The following is a 19,073-nucleotide window of genomic DNA, read 5'->3' as shown; positions in this document are numbered from 1 at the left end:
TAACGGATATAAAAAATATAATTTAAAAAAGTAAATATAAATGGAAATAAAAACAAACTAAAACTGCAAAAAAAAGATTAAAAAAAATACAAATAAATGTGGAAATAATTTTTCTTAAAAAGTAAATAAATACTAAATGAATTAAGTGAAAAAATCATGACAGCTCCGTCCTGTTCTCCGCCATCCACACAAAATAAATAAAAAATAAATGTGGAAATATTTTTTTTTTTGTATTTCCACATTTATTTTTACATTTATTTTTTTAATCTTTTTTTGTAATTATTTTTGCTATTTATGCTATTCCACACAAAAAATAAAAATAAAAATATGGAAAATTTTATTTTTAATTTCCACATTTTTATATGTATTTTTTAATCTATTTTTTAATTTATTTTTACTATTTGACAAAATTCAAAAGTAAAGAAATACTTAATGAATTAAGTGAAAAAATAACGACAGCATGTCCTGTTCTCCGCCATCCACACAAACAATGAAAATAAATATAAAAATAAATGTGGAAATATTTTTTTTGGTATTTATTTCCAAAACAAAAAATATAAAAAATAAATGTGGAATTTAATGAAAGTATTTATTTTTTATTTTTTGAATCTTACTTTTTATTTTTACTTTTAATATTTATTTATGGATAGTTTTTTTTCCCACTTATATATATTATTGTATTTAATATTTGAATTGTATATTTTATATGTTTGTATTTTCACTTTATTCTTTTAGTATTTCTTTTGTCAGTTTTGGTCCTCGATAGACAAAATGCAGTACTTGACGGGATTCGCCAAAGTTTGTGGTGAACTTTGTGGTCGAACGGAAGCCAGATGAAGAAGCTTGTCTCCTTTTTTTTTTTTTTTTTTGCGAGTGACATGTAAACGAGTAAACGAGTAAACGAGTCTTGTTTGTCGTTTTTCTCAGCTCCGAGTCTGACGCCCGCGCAGCAACGGACGGTAGACTCGTCGACGATGTTCATCTCCCAGAGGTTGGTAGACGGAAACCGGCAGGAAGTGGGCGGCGGCCCTCCCGGGGGCCCCGCGCGCCAGAAGCGCCGCCACTCCGTCGGCCAGCTGGAATTCCTCGCCGTGCCGGCGGCCCCGCCTCTTTTCTCCTCCCTCTCTCATCCTTCCGTCTGCCCGGCCTCGCTTCCTCACCCGCCGGCCCTCTTCTCACCCTGTCGACACCCTCCCCCTCCTCCCCCTCCTCCCCCTCCTCCTTCTCTGTCCGATTCCTACGCGGAGGCAACGGCTCGCTTTTCTTCTCTGCTCTCCCAATCGACGGCGCTGGCGAGCCGGCGGCGGCGCTGTCGCTCCGGCAGCTCGGGGTACCTTGCTCGCTCGCTCGCCCGCCCGGCTCGGCCTTGCTGCGTGCCGTTGACGTGTTGTGCATGTGCGTTTTGACTGCAAAAATGCAATAATATCATCATAATATCGATATTTGGATCGATATGCCCACCACTAGCTTGGATAAATTATGCCTGCAATTTTGCAGTCGATCAAAATATCGACATTATCGATACCAGGTCAGCATCGATCTGATATTGATACAATATCGATCCAGACTTGGTATCGATATGCATTTTTGCAGTCGATCTAAATATATAATAGTTTCTGAATAGTATATGATAAAGTATTTGTTTACATGTTTTTTATTTTTTTATTTTTTTACCTATGATCACGTTGTGCACTTTAAGAACATTAAAAAATATATTTTGTTATGGTTGGAATGTTTCTGGGGGGACAAAACATTGATAAAGCGTTTTCGGTAACACTTTCTAATAACTACCTGTTATAACTAGTTAATAGACCATTAGTAAACTGTTAATTAATGAGTTGTTAATGACTTATTAAATGTTTGTTAACTGTTTGTTAAGGTTTTAAAATGATGTCTATAAATAGTAAAAATGTCATTATTAAACTGTTAGTTATTGAGCTCTAAAATGACTTGTTAACTGTATATTAATTATTCATAACTCTATTTTATAAATTAGTAATACATGGTTAACAAGCTATTAGCAAATGACTTACTAATGACTTGTTAAGTATTACGTCATAGTTTGTATAGATTTTTGGGACGTTATTCTAAAGTTTCCACTATTCCTCATTTATTACGCGTTAGTAAATGTGGAATAGTTGCAACTTTACAATAACGTCCCAATAACATAAATAAAGTAATAACTAATATTTAAGTAGTAGATGAACTCACTTCTTTACAGCAGTTGTTAATAGTTTGTTAACCATCTACTCATACTAAACCAGTGAAACTTTGTAGAAGAGCAAATGAGTGGAAAAAGTTCAATGGGACGGAAAATTGATATTTCGGCATAGTCATTTTATATTTTCAATTTCTGTACTTTCAACTTGTTACACCTGTTTGTTGTTTGACAAAGTTTCATCGGTATTAGTAGATGGTTAACAATGTGAAGAATGAGCTCATATAGAAGTGAAGTATTAGTAAGTAAGTCAGTAATTTATATTATTGTGATGTTATTGTAAAGTTGCAACTGTTCCTCATTTATTAACAGGTAATAAATGAGGAATAGCGAACACTTTACAATAACGTCCTCATAACAGATAGAAACTATTAACTGATACTTAACAAGTCATTTACGAATAGTTTGTTAACTTAGTCTTACTCATTTATAATATATAGTTACAAATGATTAATAAACAGTTAACAAGTCATTTATAACTAAATAACTAACAGTTTAATCATGACATATTAACTGTTTATAGTCATAAGTATAAATCCTTAACAAACAGTTAACAAACATTTAATAAGTCATTAACAACTCATTCATTAACAATCAACTAATGATCTACCAACTACTTATAACGGATAGTTATTATAAAGTGTTACCAAACTTATTGCATGTTCCTTATTGCAAGGAAACGGCACAAAAACACTTCAATTATGAAATTTGATTGTGAATAAGCAATTCAATCATACAGCTAACGTCATTAAAAATAAAATAATTACATAGCAAGTATCGATATCGGTATCAGCGATACTGGCCACGTATTGACTTGGTATCGAATCGCTCCCACAATTTGCAAGTCATCGCCCACCACGAACCCAAACTCATCCTTTCCTCCCCTCAGGGACATCATGGATCGCTCCGACTCGGATTCGCCCCTCCCGCACCCTCACAGCCAATCGCGAAGCCCGTACGGCTCCAGGACACACCTCCTGTCCAATCGGCTCCCGATGAGAGCAGGAGGAGGAGGCGGCCTGGAGAAGAGCTCAAGCCTGGGCGAGTTGCGCGGCATCTCGGCGGCCGCCGTCCTGGCGTCGTCCTGCTCCACCCGCTCGCTGTGCGTGGCGAGCGACGGCGCCGCCCGCGTGCCCGCCGCCGCCGCCGGGTGGAGCCCCGCCGAGGACGCGCGCGAAGAGGGGGGCGAGGCGTCGGGGGGCGGCGGCCGGCGCAGAAACGCCTTCAATAAAATCTTCAAGAAGAAGAAATGACGTCGCCGAAGCTCACAACGAACTCGCACTTGTGGCAAAACTGTACTTCCACGTCACAACAACTCGAAAAAAAAAATCAAAAAAAAAATCACTAATGTCATCTACACGATTACTTTTCTGGATTTAAATGTCCTAAAATCGATTTGATTTCAATTATTTCAAACTGTCTTGCCCCTTGTTTGTGTACTGGGAACGTTGTTGATGTTGTACCCGATTTGGCCACGTGGGGGCAGTGTGGTTCTGCACGGTCTGTTGCCACATTAGAGTAGAAGGAAAAAGTCACCATCAAGTTATGCTAATAAAAGTTGATTGTTTTGGCAGCGTGGATGAGCATATGCCGGTGAGTCATGTTAAGATGATTCTCTGTAAACATTCCTGAAGCGTTTGGTATGAATAGACGTTTATTTTTGAGGGATAAAAGTGCCACGAGTAGCTCGCTAATTAGCATTAGCGAGTCAGACTGGAGTAAGATGATGACTATTATTTGCTCATCTATAAATTGAAGCAGAAATTATTGTCGGTCACATCATTTTGAATCAAAAATCGATTCTGAATCGAATCTCAGGCCCAAAAATCGAATCGAGAGACAGACGTCAGGTTTTGTGTGTGTGCGTGTCATGTCCAAACCAGGAAGTGAAGTCAACTGTATTTACTCTGATCAAAGTTTAAAGTATTTATGTAAATCTAACCAAAACAAACAACAACAAAAAAATGTCACATGTCCGGTTTTTGTAGATGTTTGAAAAATTGTGTTGTGTAAAATGTTATGTATTAATAAATAATGTAACTGCAATAACGATGACAACATCCGTGTTTTTGCGTTGTTAGTCCAATTTAATTAAAAAAAAATGGTTCTGAAAGTTTTACCACCTAAAAAAATATATATAATTTGCTATTATATTATTATAATATTTATATTGTTTTTGTTGTATTCTGAATTATTTATGTATTTATTATTTATTATGATTTATTTATTTAGTATTTATTATTATTATTATTATTATTATAATTATTATTATTATTAACATTATTTTATGATTAGTTTTATCGTAGATTATCGTGGATTTATGACCTGATAAGATTATCGATAATTGTGGCATCGTCATATCGTGAGATAATCGTTGTTGTATCGCATATCGTTATCGTATCGTGAGGTATCGTATCCAGAGGTTCCCACCCCTATTTGATATGTTTAATATTATCGTCCTATTTGATATATTTAATATGAATCGTAAACTACGGTTACATTACGCACAGTTTAATTCGGTGCTTGTGTCGCGGACCACATTTTTGAGAATGGCTGTGTGATGCAAATCTTTTTTTTTTTTGATGGGCGGAATTGAAGGAAGACGAAAGGAGAAGCGAGAGAAGACGTTTGCTTGACTCAATTTCCTTTGAAGGTGGAGACATCGCTTCCTCTTCAAAACGTGTTCACTTCCTGACGACTGCGTCTCCAAATCTTCACGTCGTTTTGATGTTGTCCCGCCTCTTGAAATTAACAACGCGAGCTAGCTAGCAGCTACGTATTTATTGCGCATATTCCGTTTTCATTGGCCATCCGCAAGTTTTTATCGTCAAAGTTGGAAATACTTGCGTGCCACGAGATCAAGCTACAAATCCATCGATGGATGGCAAGTCGTTAATTGTAAACCACAAAAAATACACTCCTTTGTTTTATATCCTGTCATGTAATATCGCAAACTGGCCAAGTGATATGAAGTAACTAGCGAGCTTTAAAAGTACGGAGGACCAAAACTGACAAAATTCAAAATAAAGAAATGACTACAAGTGAAAATAAAAATGAATATCAAAAAATATATATAATTCAACAATTATCTCAAAAAATATAGATATAAAAATATAGATATTCAAAAATTATATTTAAAAAAAATCACTTTTGGTAATGTATTTATTTATTTATCTAGTCATTCATTTATTTAGTCATTATTTAGTTATTTAGTGATTTATTTAGTCATTTATTTAGTCAAGCAAGACACACTGAGGATTAAATAAATGACTAAGTAAATAAACGGCAAAATAAATAAACAAATAAATGACAAAGTGAAAATAAAAATGAATATTAAAAAATATATATATAATTTAAAAATTATATCCAAAAATATAAATATAAATGGAAATAAATAAACACATTTTTTTAAAAACATTTTTAAAACAAAGACGTCTATTGACTAAGATTTTTTTTCCCGTTTTTTTTTAAACCTCCAATATTTTACAAACCCTAAAAAGTTTTGGAATAAACATATGCGTTAACATTTTATAAAAATTATGACCTGGAGTTTGTATTTTTTCCCATTTTGATGCCAATATTTTCCCTTTTAATGACAATAAATGATCAGCTCCAAATATCTGGTTATCGGCGTCCAATGACTACTAAAAATCGGAAATAAAAAAACAAAAACAAATGGGCGGATTATCCCTGCAGCAAAAAAAAAAAGAAAAAAAAAAGGGAAACTTTCCAGTTTGATAAAACTATTCAACAGAGAGATGAAAGCGGCTGCTTGTCTAAAGCATAAAGTTGGATTATGACTAAACACAATTTATTTCAAATCAACTCCCCACTGCCCCTTTTTTTACATCCTGTCATGTAAGATACTGTCATTTGAAGCATAACATACTTACTAGCTCCAATCAAAAGTTCATGGTGGTGTTATGATATCGCAATTGCAATAAATGAATGAATGTTGAATGCAGGATTGTGTGAGAAATGCTAAACGTGCGAGTGAACACGAGCCGGCGCGTATCTGTCGTGTTCTATATTTAAACCGCCGGCCTGCTTCGGCTCTCTCGCACGTCCTCGACCGGCAAACAGACGACGACGACGACGTCAAACGGAGGTAAAAACTCGTCCGTTAACGTTTACATCGACTGACGCAACTTTTCTTTTAGATGGCCGCAACTTATTTTCATATGCGGCTCATATTTTGCTTTTCAACAAATCCGTTTCAAGTAAACATCAATTTTAGTTGTAAAAATGTATTACGAACACATTCGGTCTTTTGATAATAATGCTAAAGCAATAATTGTTTGCAAAGTGAACTTGAATACAAATATACTTTCAAGTCCTGCTATTTGTTTGTCGAACATATTAACATAGACAAGTAGCAGAAAAGAACATTTAAAATAATGAAGAAACATCAGCATGCTTTAATGCGGACTCTTTCAAGCTCAGCGATTGAGAAGAAACCATCAAGTACTTGAATGCGTTTGACTCTTTCCAATCAGGTGTCATTATTGCTTTAATGTGGACTCTTAAAGCTTCATTGATCGAAAGGAAATCACCCGGCAACCTGATTGGCTTTAAAGCAAATGATTTCAATTTTAGTTCATGACGAAAAGATCACCCTGAAGTGCTTTAATGCGAGCTCTTTCAATTTTTTGTGACCATAAAAATTGACCTGTTCAATTAGACTGATTGGGAAGACACAATCCAGCGTTGACGTTGCATGCTTTAATGCGGACTCTTTCAAGCTCAGCGATTGAGAAGAAACCATCAAGTACTTGAATGCGTTTGACTCTTTCCGATATGGTGTCATTATTGCTTTAATGTGGACTGTTTGAGTGTCATTGATTGAAAAGAGAGCACCCGGCGCCGTAATGGGCTTTCAAGCAAATGATTTCAATTTCAGTTCACGGCGAAAACATCACCCTGAAGTGCTTTAATGGGAACTCTTTCGATTTTTTTGTGACCATAAAAATGAACCCACTGAATTCCGACGACTGGGTCGAGGCCATCAAACACGACGAAGTGGTTAAATGTGAACTTTGGAAAGCATCGAGACGCGCTTTAATGTGGACCCTTTTAAATTGTGGGGATCTTGAAATTGGATGTTGATCCACTCAAACACAAAAAATGCTCTCAAGAATCTGGATGATTAGTTCTCAGTCACAATCAACAACTTCCATTGTAGTCAAAGGCTTTAATTGTTATGCTGATCTGCTGAAGGCGAATCAATGAATCAATGACAACAGCAGCAGATTTGTGACGATCTCGTCAGTCATTTTGTGTACTGAGCTGACGATGTCGTCGCGTGCGGCCATGTGACGAAATAGCAAAAAAGTGCCGAGCGGGAGCGACTTCCTGCAAAGCGCGACGACGTGAGCGCGACACACGCCTCGTGCGTGCTCGCCGTTGGAAAGACGTGCTTTTAAAGTCGTTTGCTCACATATCGACGCGTTTCTTCAACTTCAGCTTTTTTGCCCCCCAAAAAAACAGATGATACGACAGCGCACAAATCTGTGATTGGGCGAAGTGGCAGCTCAAGTTGCAGTTTTTGCAAAGAGAAGAAGGAAAAAAAAAATGCAGGAAGGACGTGGACGAGAAACGGAGGTAAACATTCTGTTTTCATTATCATCAAAATGAAGAGTGAATCCATTTTTATTTAGTGATGCTCATTTTGATCTTATTCACATTAAAAAAAATAAAGCCTCATGTTGAAAAGGTGCCGTTTTTTGGAACTTGTCACACGAACTATAACTTCTTCGTGACTCGGATTTTCTTGCTGTAATATCGCGGGCAGCCACTAGATGGCGCTTGTAAGCCCCAAGAGGCTTTCTGGACTACCTTTTTGTTTTTAGAATGTATTTGATTCATTATTATTGTCTTAATATCTATTAGATTATTTTTCAGTTCATTGTTTTTTTAAATAATTTATTTAAAAATATTAAATTTGACTTTAAAATGTCAAAAATACAGTAGAACATCATGATACGATAATTATCACGATATAATGGGGAGGTTGACAATACAAAAGGTCACAATATTGTAAAAAAAAAAAAAAGAGCTCATACAACAACAAAAAACACACAATATTGTGTTTTTGTACATTACAGCACTGAAAAATATAAATATTAGATATATATAAAATATATAGAAATATAATATATATATATAGGCACTAATACAAGTATTACAATAAATTGATACAATTTGTATTAATAAAATTAATAAATGAATTAATAATTATTTAAATTACATAAGAAATGAATAAGTACAATAAATTACATATACAACATATTACGTGACCATTAAAACATAGAAGGGCCAAAACATGCCTTGTGAAAATTAAACTGCACTAGAAAACACTAGCCACCAGGGGGTGCTAAACTGCACAAGTGAAAATCAATCCAACTTTTTTTTTTTTTTTTATATATTGTGACACTTTAATTTATTCACAATATCACGATATTGCTGTTATCATTACATCCCTAAAATACAGTACTAACAATCACTTCAATTGGCACTCGGTCAACAAAATTTGGTTAGTAGATGTCAGGATAGATATCGTTACAAGTAGCGCACGCACACACACAGAAGGAGGAAGTGGTTTTAACGGTTGAGTTTGTTTTTCTTGCCGTGCAATCATTTTGAACGTGTCCTCAGTGTGCACGTTGCTCAATGTGACCCCACCAAAATAGAAGAAGACGTTTGCATGTGTTGTGTGCTGATTTCATTATCCGATGAATGTGAGCAATGCGAGACCTTTTGACTGGATCAAGCGCACGTTAACAGCTGTGTGTGCGTGCATGCGTGCGTGCGTGCGTGCGTGTCTCCGACATGTTGATGCAAACGTGTCATCTGATTGTAACTTGCCTCCTTCTTTTTTGCTTTGATGGTCCCCCGTCAGGAGCAGACGGCGCCCCGGCCTTCTGTGGCCCAACTTGCCGGAAGGTTCAAAGGTCCATCTCCGCCTCCCCCTGCTGGCGACACGGTGAGTTGGTTTAAGTGTTCATCCGAACATCGGTGAATTGAATAGGGATGCAACGATAACCGGTGATATCGTGATATTAAAAGTGCCGCAATATATCGTCGACGTCATGTCATGATATTAAAAGCAGCACGTCTGTTTATTAAAAGAGTCGGGTTGATTTCCAATTGTACAGTTCTAGCACCCTCTGGTGGCTAATTTTTTAAGAATGCAGGGCAAAGTATTAAAAACGTATTTTTACGTTTTTGGGTTTAATGAGTTAATTAATTTTATTAATTTTTTTAATCAATTTATTGTAATGTTTGTATGAGTACCTTTATATATATATATATATATATATATATATATATATATATATATATATATATATATATATATATATATATTAGGGGTGTTAAAAAAATCTATTCGGCGATATATCGCGATACTACATCGCGCGATTCTCGAATCGATTCAATAATAGGCAAAATCAATTTTATTTTTTTATTTTTTTTTTTAAAGGATTCACACCTTAAGCATGGAAGAATGTTAAGACTGAAATTTCAGATAAATAAATAATACATTTTCATATAAATCTTACACTCTACAAGCTTACTGATTAGTATTTTCTAAATTTGAATGAAAAAAAATCGCAACAATCGACTTATAAATTCGTATCGGGATTAATCGGTATCGAATCGAATCGTGACCTGTGAATCGTGATACGAATCGAATCGTCAGGTACGAGGCAATTCACACCCCTAATATATATATATATATATATATATATATATATATATATATATATATTTTTTATATTATATTTTTTATTGCTGTAATGTACAAAAAACACAATATTGTGTTTGTGTTTTTTGTTGTTGTATGAGCTTGTTTTTTTGACAATATTGTGACCTTCTTTTGTATCGCCAACCTCCCCACAATATCGTGATAATTATCATATCATTACCATATCGTGATAATATTGTGTTGCGATGTTTGGATATCTTTACATTCCTAGAATCTAGTCGATAAAAAAAATTAAAATGGAAAAAAATTTTTTTTTTAAAAATCACGGTGGAAATGTTTTTGTTTTGTTTTTGTTTTTCCCAGGAGAAGCCGGTGAGACGTCGACCTCCTCGCTCCTTGCAGCTGCCCAAAAGTCACGGAGACGAGCAGGAGGTGAGAAGAAGCACGTTGACAAATCGCAAAAGTCTGGCGCCGCTTTGCCGCAATTTGATTTCGATTCAAATCGGGATGTTGGAGGCTTCTTTTTCCCCAAAGCGATACCAGTGACTGGTAGGGGTGGGAACCTCACGATACGATACGATATGCGATACAAGGCTGACGATAATGATTATCTCATGATATGACGCGATTATCCATACATTGGTCCGCTGATGAGTCTTCTTCGCCTGAAGACTTGCGTCCATTTCCCCGCCACTCTTATGAGGCGCTCCCCCTAGGGGCCTGCCAAGGAACTGCTCAATAAGTCATGAACAACGGAGCCGTTCTCGTGGCTGAATATTAACTACAAATATTGCGATACTTGCGTAGGCGTATCGATAATCTATCGGGAGACAAATTATCACGAAATCGATATATCGTCACACTCCTAGTGAGTAGTCACTGATGCTGATACCAAGGATTGATACGAAGAAAAAAAACAATGACAGATCATTTTAAAGAGCTATAGATCCCAATTGAGAATTTTTCCTTAATAATGGATTAAATTTACTGTGATAATTCTTTTTTTTTTTGTCTTAAGAGAGACAATTGATGACAATTTTCCTATTTTTCTAGTTTCGAGCTCCTGATCATAAAATGGCCACAAGATGGCGCCCGATAACAGTCGCAAGTGTATTACATAAATATTACTGATTAATTATTAATTAAATCAATTAATAATTAGCTTTAAGACATTACACCAAAATCAAAATTGGTATTTGTATTTAAAAAAACAAAAAAATTGACATCAATATATTCCCCCCCCCCCCTTTTTTTTATTTTTATTTTTTACTTCTTTTTTTTTAATGAATAATCGGCTTCAAATATCGGTTATCTGACTCCTCGACTACGAATAATTAGCATCGGTACTTATTACAGGTCTTTGCGAAATGCATATTGCATGGGCCAATATCACGATATCGATATTTTTTCGATATATCGTGCAGCCCTACTTTGAGTTGACTGCCGCGCATACACAGCACTCGTTTGCTCATATTTCGGCCTGTGCTCGCAAGTCGTAGCAAAAAAAAAAAAAAAAAAAAAAAACTGGCAGAAGAGCTCATATTAAAAAAAAAAAACTTGTCACTCATATCTCAAGTCATCGCTCCACATTTTGCGATTATTATTCTCCTTTATTAATGGACTGCAAAGTTGTTGAGTGGAAAATGTTTTCTGTTTTTTCAGAAATGTTCAGGTGTGCCTTCACCTGTCAAAGCCAAGAGGAACTCTGCCCTGATCGAGAAGCTGCAGGTGGGTCCATTTCCCGCTCCGTCATTCCGGTTATGACGTCATCAGTGCAAACCCCGCCCTCTTCTAGGCCAACCTGGCTCTGTCCCCCGCCGCCCTGCTGCCCTCGCCCAAGAGCCCCGCCTCCACCGGCTTCCGTCCGTTTGCGCCCTTCAGCCCGCCGCCCTCGCCCAGCCCCACCGCGGGAAGCCCCTCGTCCACGCTGACGTCCCCCAGCCCCGTTTCCACGTCTCTGCCGACCGGGGAGGAGGAGGAGGGGCCCGTGTCGTTTGAAGCCCCTCCCACAGCGGCGGAGGGCTCCCTCTTGATGAACGTCACCAAGGTCGGGCCCATGGAATCGCAACTTTTTTTCCTCCTCTCGAGTTGATCGGTAAAAAAAAAAAAAAAAGTTGAAATTAGGGCTGGGTATTGATTCGGATTTACAAAACCCATTCGATTCATATTGATTTTCGATTCAGTTCAGGATTTCATGCAGTGCCAATTTGACTTTTAAACGGAAGGCGGTCCCAATTTGCCGATTCCGATTTTTTTTCCATCATAAGCAGCTGTGCACCAATCACAATTTTCCGGCCGATCACGGATCCCCGATCTTTTAAAAAGTCACATTTATAGTACAATTTTGAATCGATCTTATTGACTACGTTCCGATTGGTTGTCTTCCACCAGAGCCGAGCTCGCCACTCCCTCAAGCGACGGCCTCCGTCCCGCCGCCACAGGAAGTCCAGTAGCGGAGAGGAAGTGGGCGTGGCCACGGAGGAGACAGACACCCCCGGGAGCCAGCCGGACCACAAAACAACGCAGGACATCATCGGCGATGGGGACAGAAATCATTTGAAGGACGACGAATCGGAAGAAAGCCCAAAAGACGTCCGGAATGATTGCGACATCCGTCTCAGAAGAGAAGAAGATGATGAGAAGCGGGAGAAAACCTCAGAAGAGGATCCAAACAACAGCTAAGAAGAAGAAGAAGAAGAAGAAAGTCAGGTGAATTTGATGACACATTTGAGGATATTTTTCGTTTCTTATTGCTCATGAAGGAAATTGTGTGTGTCCAACAGGGATCCACGTGTCAAAGTTGAGGAGGACACGGTGCAACAAGGGGTCTTGCTTTAGAAGAGAGCGGACACAAACGCTTTCCCACCGAGATCTCGCCAGAACGTTGCCGCATCAGAGCTGCTTGTGACATTGATTTTCCAAAGACGGCAGGAGACAAGAGACGCTTACGCTTTTATACAAACCCACGGAATCGTACCTTTCTCTTTGAACACTCGTGTTTTCCTCGTTGTGATCCTTGTGCCTGCTCCTGTCTGGTTTTTGTTTTGTTTTGTTTTTTGTATAAAACGACCAGCAATTTGGCAACATGTTGACCGCATCTTCCTTCCACTATAACATCTACAGGACATTGTCGTTATCTTCACTTTTTTTAAAAAAAATTGTCAATTCACAAAGAAATGATATTAAATTTTATTTGTTAGGATTTAAAAGTTAAATTTGACATCTTATGCCATTAAATAACAGACAAATATTTGTGAAATTACAATACATTTGTGAACTTGTTTTAACAATCAAAATATGTATTTCTAATGGCGTTCTTTTGTAAAAGAACAGAAATATTCAGTTTTTATAGTTGGTCATTTCACATTATTTTACATTTGACATGTAAAAATCAGAGTTTCATTTTTGTAAATTAAATATTTTTAAGACAGAAAAAAATAAAAGAAAGTCAAATTCTGCTACATAATATTCATTTTTTTTTGTTTATGATTTTAAAGTTGAATTTGACATTTTATTCCATTAAATAACCGACAAATATTTGTGAAATTACAATACATTTGTGAACATAATTTAATGATCAACATATGTATTTCTAATGGAGTTCTGTTGTAAAAGAACAAAAATATTGTGCGTTTTTAACAGTTACAGTGATTTCATGTTATTTTAGATTTGATTTGAGAGTTTCATTTTTGTAAATTTAATGATATCTTTAAGACAGATTTTTTTTTTTTTTTAAATAGTCAAATTCTCAGTTGTGATGTCCATGAACATCTTCAGGTTGACAAGAGGATTTCACCCCCAAAAAAAGTTGTCAACCCTCGCAACGCGGTTTGGTCTCCCTTAATTTAATCCTCACCAAGGTTCCTTTAAGGAAAGGACCAGAAGGGAAACCTTTCGGGTTTAATCTCATTCCGATAAAGCGCTCGGATCTCACTGTGGGTCTCACGCTTCCCGCAAATAAACGCGCAGGTGAGAGGTGAACGTTCGCCTGACCAGTTTGTGGGGTCGACGGCACCCTGGGAGGATATTTTGGGGTTCTTAATGATCTCTTTTCAAAGTGAGGTCAAGCCATCCGACCTTTCTCTTGTACCGTCGGATGTAGGTGACCCTTGACGATGACATTTCAGCCAGACGGGCTATAAACATTCCCCTGCTAAAAGTAGAAGTGTGAGGTCAATTCCTTGGCAAAAAGGACATTGCTTTTAGGTCGAAGATGTAGAATTTAGCTGAAGCGATCCGTTTGTACTCGGAGCAAAAACTAGCAGAAGTTGTGACTGACAGAACTGCACGGATGATTCAAACAATAATAGAAAGTTTTAGTCCAGTTTCAAATTCTGTTTGTTAGTTTTTAACATAAGTTAGTCAACCTCATTCCGTTTGAATTTAAACCGTTTAAATCTAAACTCGATATCTGACATTTTTGTCTTTATTTTACTCCAAGAAAATATAATAATTTAAATCATCTGGTTTCAGTCCAGTTTTAGTCGGGACAATCATTTAACCTTTGTATTTTTTTATTTGATTTTTTTTGTCAGCAATTTTGTGTGCAATTAATCACAATTCAAATACAATTTCAATTATTGCACTCCACGATGACAAAATCAGCATAATCGTAAAAAAAAAATATATATATATATTAATACTCATTTTTTTGAGTTGATTAAATTTACATTTTGTACCTTTTTAAAATAACTTAATTGAATACATTTTGTTACATCCAAAAGGAACTTGCATAATTATAGTGTTTCAAAGAATTTGTTTTTAATGAATATATTTGTTTTATTTATTTTTTATTTTTTTAACATTTAATAATTTTCTCGTTTTGTACCAAAAAAAATAAATAATCATCCTACAGGACAGTGCACATGCTGCACTCCAACTTCAAGTCTTTGCCAACATAAATAAATAAATAAATAAATAAATATTATGATGATTATAATAATTATTGTTATTATTATTATTGTTATTATAATATTATGGTAAATTATTTTTGGTCCAAAAGGAACTTTCATAATGAAAGTATATCAACAAGTGGCTATCATGGCTCCATGCTACAAGCTAGTAAATTAACCAGCCTTGATTGGTTAGCGGTCAGATCGCTAATATTGTTGGAATATTATAGCCATTGCGTGACGGAATCTCTCGTGTTTGGTCTCACCTCTTGGACGAGACATGAAAAGTTGGTACGATCAAGATCATCCAGTTCACCTTGGATCAACTTTGCCTGAGATCTTTCAGGACGTAACAAACTGCCGAGTCATGAGGTCATCCAGTTTTGGGCTCTCCCTCCATCTGACCCAGGTGAGTACGTTATATAACCAGGACTGGGGCAGGTCCAGGATCGGCAGCCTGATCCCATTAGAGGTTTTATTCTGCTGAGCTTTCTTTAGTCTCGCTGCGGGACCTAAGAGGGTTACAACGTCCTGAAGTTTGCTCTCCGCCCGCGCCGTCGCTCACGCGGGGACATTCCGCCATCTTGGAGCCTCCACGCCGTTTTCCTCCAAAAGCAGATTTGTCAATCCAACGCCAGCGCTTAGATTTGTAGCTTCGACTCTTTTGGATGTAGACCCCGAAGAAAAGCATCAGTCTTGATCACCGTCGGCCAACTGTTTCGGAACAAAGACTTTTTCTTGCTCTTCCTGGGACGATGGGCAACCACGGCTCCAACCTGGACGACATCCTGGCCGAGGACATGCACCACTGGTACAACAAGTTCATGCGAGACTCGCCGTCGGGTCTCATCACGCTGTTCGAGCTCAAGACCATCCTGGGCCTGAAGGGGATGACCGAGAACGCCAACAGCTACGTGGACCAGGTCTTCTTCACCTTCGACATGGACGGGGTGAGGACCAATCTTCAATATTTTTTTTGGGCCGTCGCAAATCAAAGCGTTTCAAATGATGCGTTCGGGAAGATGAATCGTTTGTCACATCGCGGTCGAAATTGGCTTAAGGGTGATCGTGTGCACCGCCATTATTTTCCTGACTCAGAGTCATGATGAGGGTGATTTAGGTTGCTCAGTTAACTCATTCAAACCCAAAAACGCATCAAATGCGTTTTTAATACGTTGTCCTTCATTCCCAAAAAACGTATTTACACGTTTTTTGACACTAGAGCAAAGAGAAGGCTTTGATACAGCTTCTGACATGAAGAGGACACATAAAGCAATGGTAGTTATTACAACAAAAAAAAAGGGCCAGCAGGTGGCAGCAGAGTATAAGAAATCAATCAGGGCTTGAAACTTGGCTATATTCGAATGCTAATTGCTGCAAAACCGTCTGCGAAGATCTTTTGAAAACTTTTAGACCCGGACGAAAACCGCAATTAGCTACATATCTATCAATATTCTCCATACAGGACGGTTACATCGACTTTGTGGAATACATCGCCGCCATCAGTCTGATGCTGAAGGGGGAAATTAACCAGAAGCTGAAGTGGTACTTCAAACTCTTCGACCAGGACGGAAACGGGAAAATCGACAAGGAGGAGTTGGAGACCATCTTCTCGGTAATTAGGATGCTGGATCTCAAAAAGTTCACCAATTCCGCTCCTCGAAGGTCCGGAGGAGTCCCGCGGTTTTTCGACATTTCCGCCTACCAACAATACCTCACTAAAGATCAGGATCGTTATCAGGCGTACTGATGAACTGATTATTAGGGATGTAACGATATCCAAACAGCACGATACGATATTATAGCGATATGAAGGTCACAATACCATAATTATCATGATATTGTGGGGGATTGGCGATAAAAAAGGTCACAATATTGAAAAAAAAGAGCTCATAACAAAATAAAACACACAAAATTAAAATTAAACACAATTAAAAATAGAAAAATACATTATATATATATCAAAAATATATAAATCTATATATTGAGGCACTACTACAAGCATTACAATAAATTGATACATTTTGTATTATTAATAAATTAATTAATTAAATAAAATAAGAAATTAATAAATACAATAAAATGAGTTCCTCCACATATTGACTCAGCTCACAATCAGATTACGTTCCCCTTCATCTGACCATTAGCGTGGATTTGATACATAGGAGGGCCAAAACATGCCTTGTGAAAATTAAACTGCACTAAAAAAAAAAAAAAAACTGCCATCAGAGGGTGCTAGAACTGCACGAGTGGAAATCAACCTGACTTTGTTTTTTTAACAGATGTGCAGATTTTTAATATCGTGACATGATGACGATGAAATATTGTGGCAGTTTTAATATCACGATATCACAATATTGCCATTATCGTCACATCCCTAATAGCCGTTGGATTAATGTTACGTTATAACTGTAATTTCCTTCTTCTTTTTTTTTAACCTTTCACTGCATCGATTTTAGTCCACTTTTTCTTAAATGAAGCACATTTTCCCCTCGTTTAGTCGACAAAAAGGCATACTGATTTAGTCACAGTTATTGTTTATTAATGAGATGTTTTAGTCTAGTCTAGTTTTAGCCAGGTGAAAAACGTGACAAGAAAAACGTTCGCCAAAACTCGACCGCAAACGGCTCCTGTGAGCAATAATCACGTCCTCGTCTCCCCCTACAGGCCATCCAGGACATCACACGAAACCGAGACATCGACCCCGAAGAGATCGTCACGCTCATATTCGAGAGGATCGACGTGAAGGGGGACGGTAAAGCTCACTTATATATTTAAAAAAAAAAGAAAAAGATTGACGCTTGAACTGCCAATATGCGAAGAGATTTTCACCTACCGGAATGCGTTGACGCAGGTGAGCTGACCCTGGAGGAGTTCATCGAGGGTGCCAAAGACCACGAAGACATCATGGACACACTGAAGAACCTGATGGACTTGACGCCCGTGTTGGTCATCATCGTTGAGGGGATCAGGCCATGATGGGGGCCGAGCCAAGTGCGAAGCAAAACAAAAACTGTGAGGAAAAAAAAACAAGTTGAAGTTTTCCCTAAAATTAACATATGTGACAAAGTGTGACGGGAAAACTGTACATCAGTCTAAACTGACATGATCATGTCACATCTTGTGGCATTGCAGGGAGCAAGGTAAGCAAACCTGCATTGACCTTACACAGTCACTTCAGTGATTTAGTGCCTGCCTCTTTCAGTGCGGCCCTAATATTCCATATGGTTAAAACATGTAGCTTTATTAATTTTTGAAAAAAATATATATATAAAAAAAAAAGTTGATGTCTAAGCGTATTACTTTGTTGTATAGGGTTGCAAATTAACTATTGTGCCTAACACTAAAAGCTCAGTTTATTATATTAACACACATTAGATGTACAAAAGCAGAATTCATTTGGTGTTTAATGCTGACAAGTGGCAAAATGGCAACTGAACAATTACCTGCTAGCTGACAGTTAAACCTTTGCTCATTTGCTTAGAAATCACTGCTAAACTTGCAACTACCTGTACTTGAACTGGTCACAGGTCACTGAAAAATCCTGCGCTGACTTCATCAGAACTGACTTGTTAGCATAGACGTTAACCTGCTAACTATTATTTAAAAATAATTCAAACGTACTGAAATACTTACAAAGCTTGTATATGAGAGTTGAACTAGTTATAATCGATGCTAACTTACAATTCTACTGGTTTTAATCAATGTATATTATCCAAGTGGGAAGAACTCATACTTACCTGATAACTGGATTTTTTTTTTTTTTTCCACTAGGCTAAACTGTTACATATTCACTTAAATTATTTAGAATAGTGCCAACTGACAACTGAACTGGTTGTAACCAACGCAAACGTACTTTTCAGGAGGAAAAACAAAAACGTGTTAAACTGTTAACATTAGTGCTAAGTTGCTAACCTGGTTGAACTGTCTGGAAAAATAGTGCTACCCTACTCTTTAATCTCTGACCTGGTTGAATTTAGTGCACACTGGGACACTAATAGCTGAGGTGGTTTAAAATAAGTAGTAAGTACTAACCTGGATAGGCGAACTTGTTAGCATCTGTGCTAAGCTGCTGATGGTCAAACAAGGCAAATGGCCGACTGTCCAAACATTCAATTGTGCGATTTATTTATTTATTTATTTTTTTACTACAGTGAAAGTCCTCTTAATGAGTTCATTGTAACGAATTCAGTTTTGTTTGTGTTACCCTTATTGTTTGCCTTATCACATAATAAAAAGTTTTCCATGTTTTTGTTGT

General features: G+C 37.2%; 3 protein-coding genes and 1 long non-coding RNA gene across 9 annotated transcripts in view; 3 read left to right on the top strand and 1 right to left on the bottom strand.

The window, feature by feature from the left end:
- LOC144006527 (stromal interaction molecule 1-like) overlaps positions 1–4,276 on the top strand; it is a 14,497-nt gene extending 10,221 nt beyond the window's left edge. For all 6 annotated transcript variants that reach the window (XM_077505416.1, XM_077505413.1, XM_077505411.1 and 3 more), the window contains 2 exons: positions 928–991; positions 3,108–4,276. In XM_077505416.1, the coding sequence (XP_077361542.1) occupies positions 928–991; positions 3,108–3,471 (428 nt within the window). In that variant the 3' untranslated portion in view covers positions 3,472–4,276. The remainder of the gene's footprint in view (positions 1–927; positions 992–3,107) is intronic.
- LOC144006535 (uncharacterized) overlaps positions 1–19,073 on the bottom strand; it is a 26,495-nt gene extending 7,422 nt beyond the window's left edge. Inside the window, exons 1-3 of the long non-coding RNA XR_013279870.1 lie at positions 18,851–19,073; positions 17,652–17,828; positions 9,083–9,189 (exon numbers count right to left, since the gene is read on the bottom strand). This is a non-coding gene — a long non-coding RNA (uncharacterized LOC144006535). The remainder of the gene's footprint in view (positions 1–9,082; positions 9,190–17,651; positions 17,829–18,850) is intronic.
- dub (duboraya) lies at positions 7,594–13,264 on the top strand. The gene is made up of 7 exons (XM_077505425.1): positions 7,594–7,819; positions 9,117–9,200; positions 10,287–10,355; positions 11,586–11,651; positions 11,719–11,970; positions 12,315–12,632; positions 12,707–13,264. Exons 1-6 carry the CDS (start codon positions 7,790–7,792, stop codon positions 12,603–12,605), a joined length of 792 nt encoding a protein of 263 aa, XP_077361551.1. The 5' UTR covers positions 7,594–7,789; the 3' UTR covers positions 12,606–12,632; positions 12,707–13,264.
- On the top strand, positions 15,571–19,065 carry guca1d (guanylate cyclase activator 1d). Its single transcript, XM_077505427.1, has 4 exons — positions 15,571–15,765; positions 16,281–16,430; positions 17,483–17,570; positions 17,670–19,065. The coding sequence occupies exons 1-4, from the start codon at positions 15,571–15,573 to the stop codon at positions 17,792–17,794; spliced, it is 558 nt and encodes a 185-aa protein (XP_077361553.1). The 3' UTR covers positions 17,795–19,065.

This window comes from Festucalex cinctus, chromosome 18, assembly GCF_051991245.1.
Source record: "Festucalex cinctus isolate MCC-2025b chromosome 18, RoL_Fcin_1.0, whole genome shotgun sequence".
In the NCBI taxonomy this organism is placed as follows: domain Eukaryota; kingdom Metazoa; phylum Chordata; class Actinopteri; order Syngnathiformes; family Syngnathidae; genus Festucalex; species Festucalex cinctus.
The sequence above is the reverse complement of the archived record's forward strand: the minus strand, read 5'-3'. Positions and strand labels throughout refer to the sequence as shown.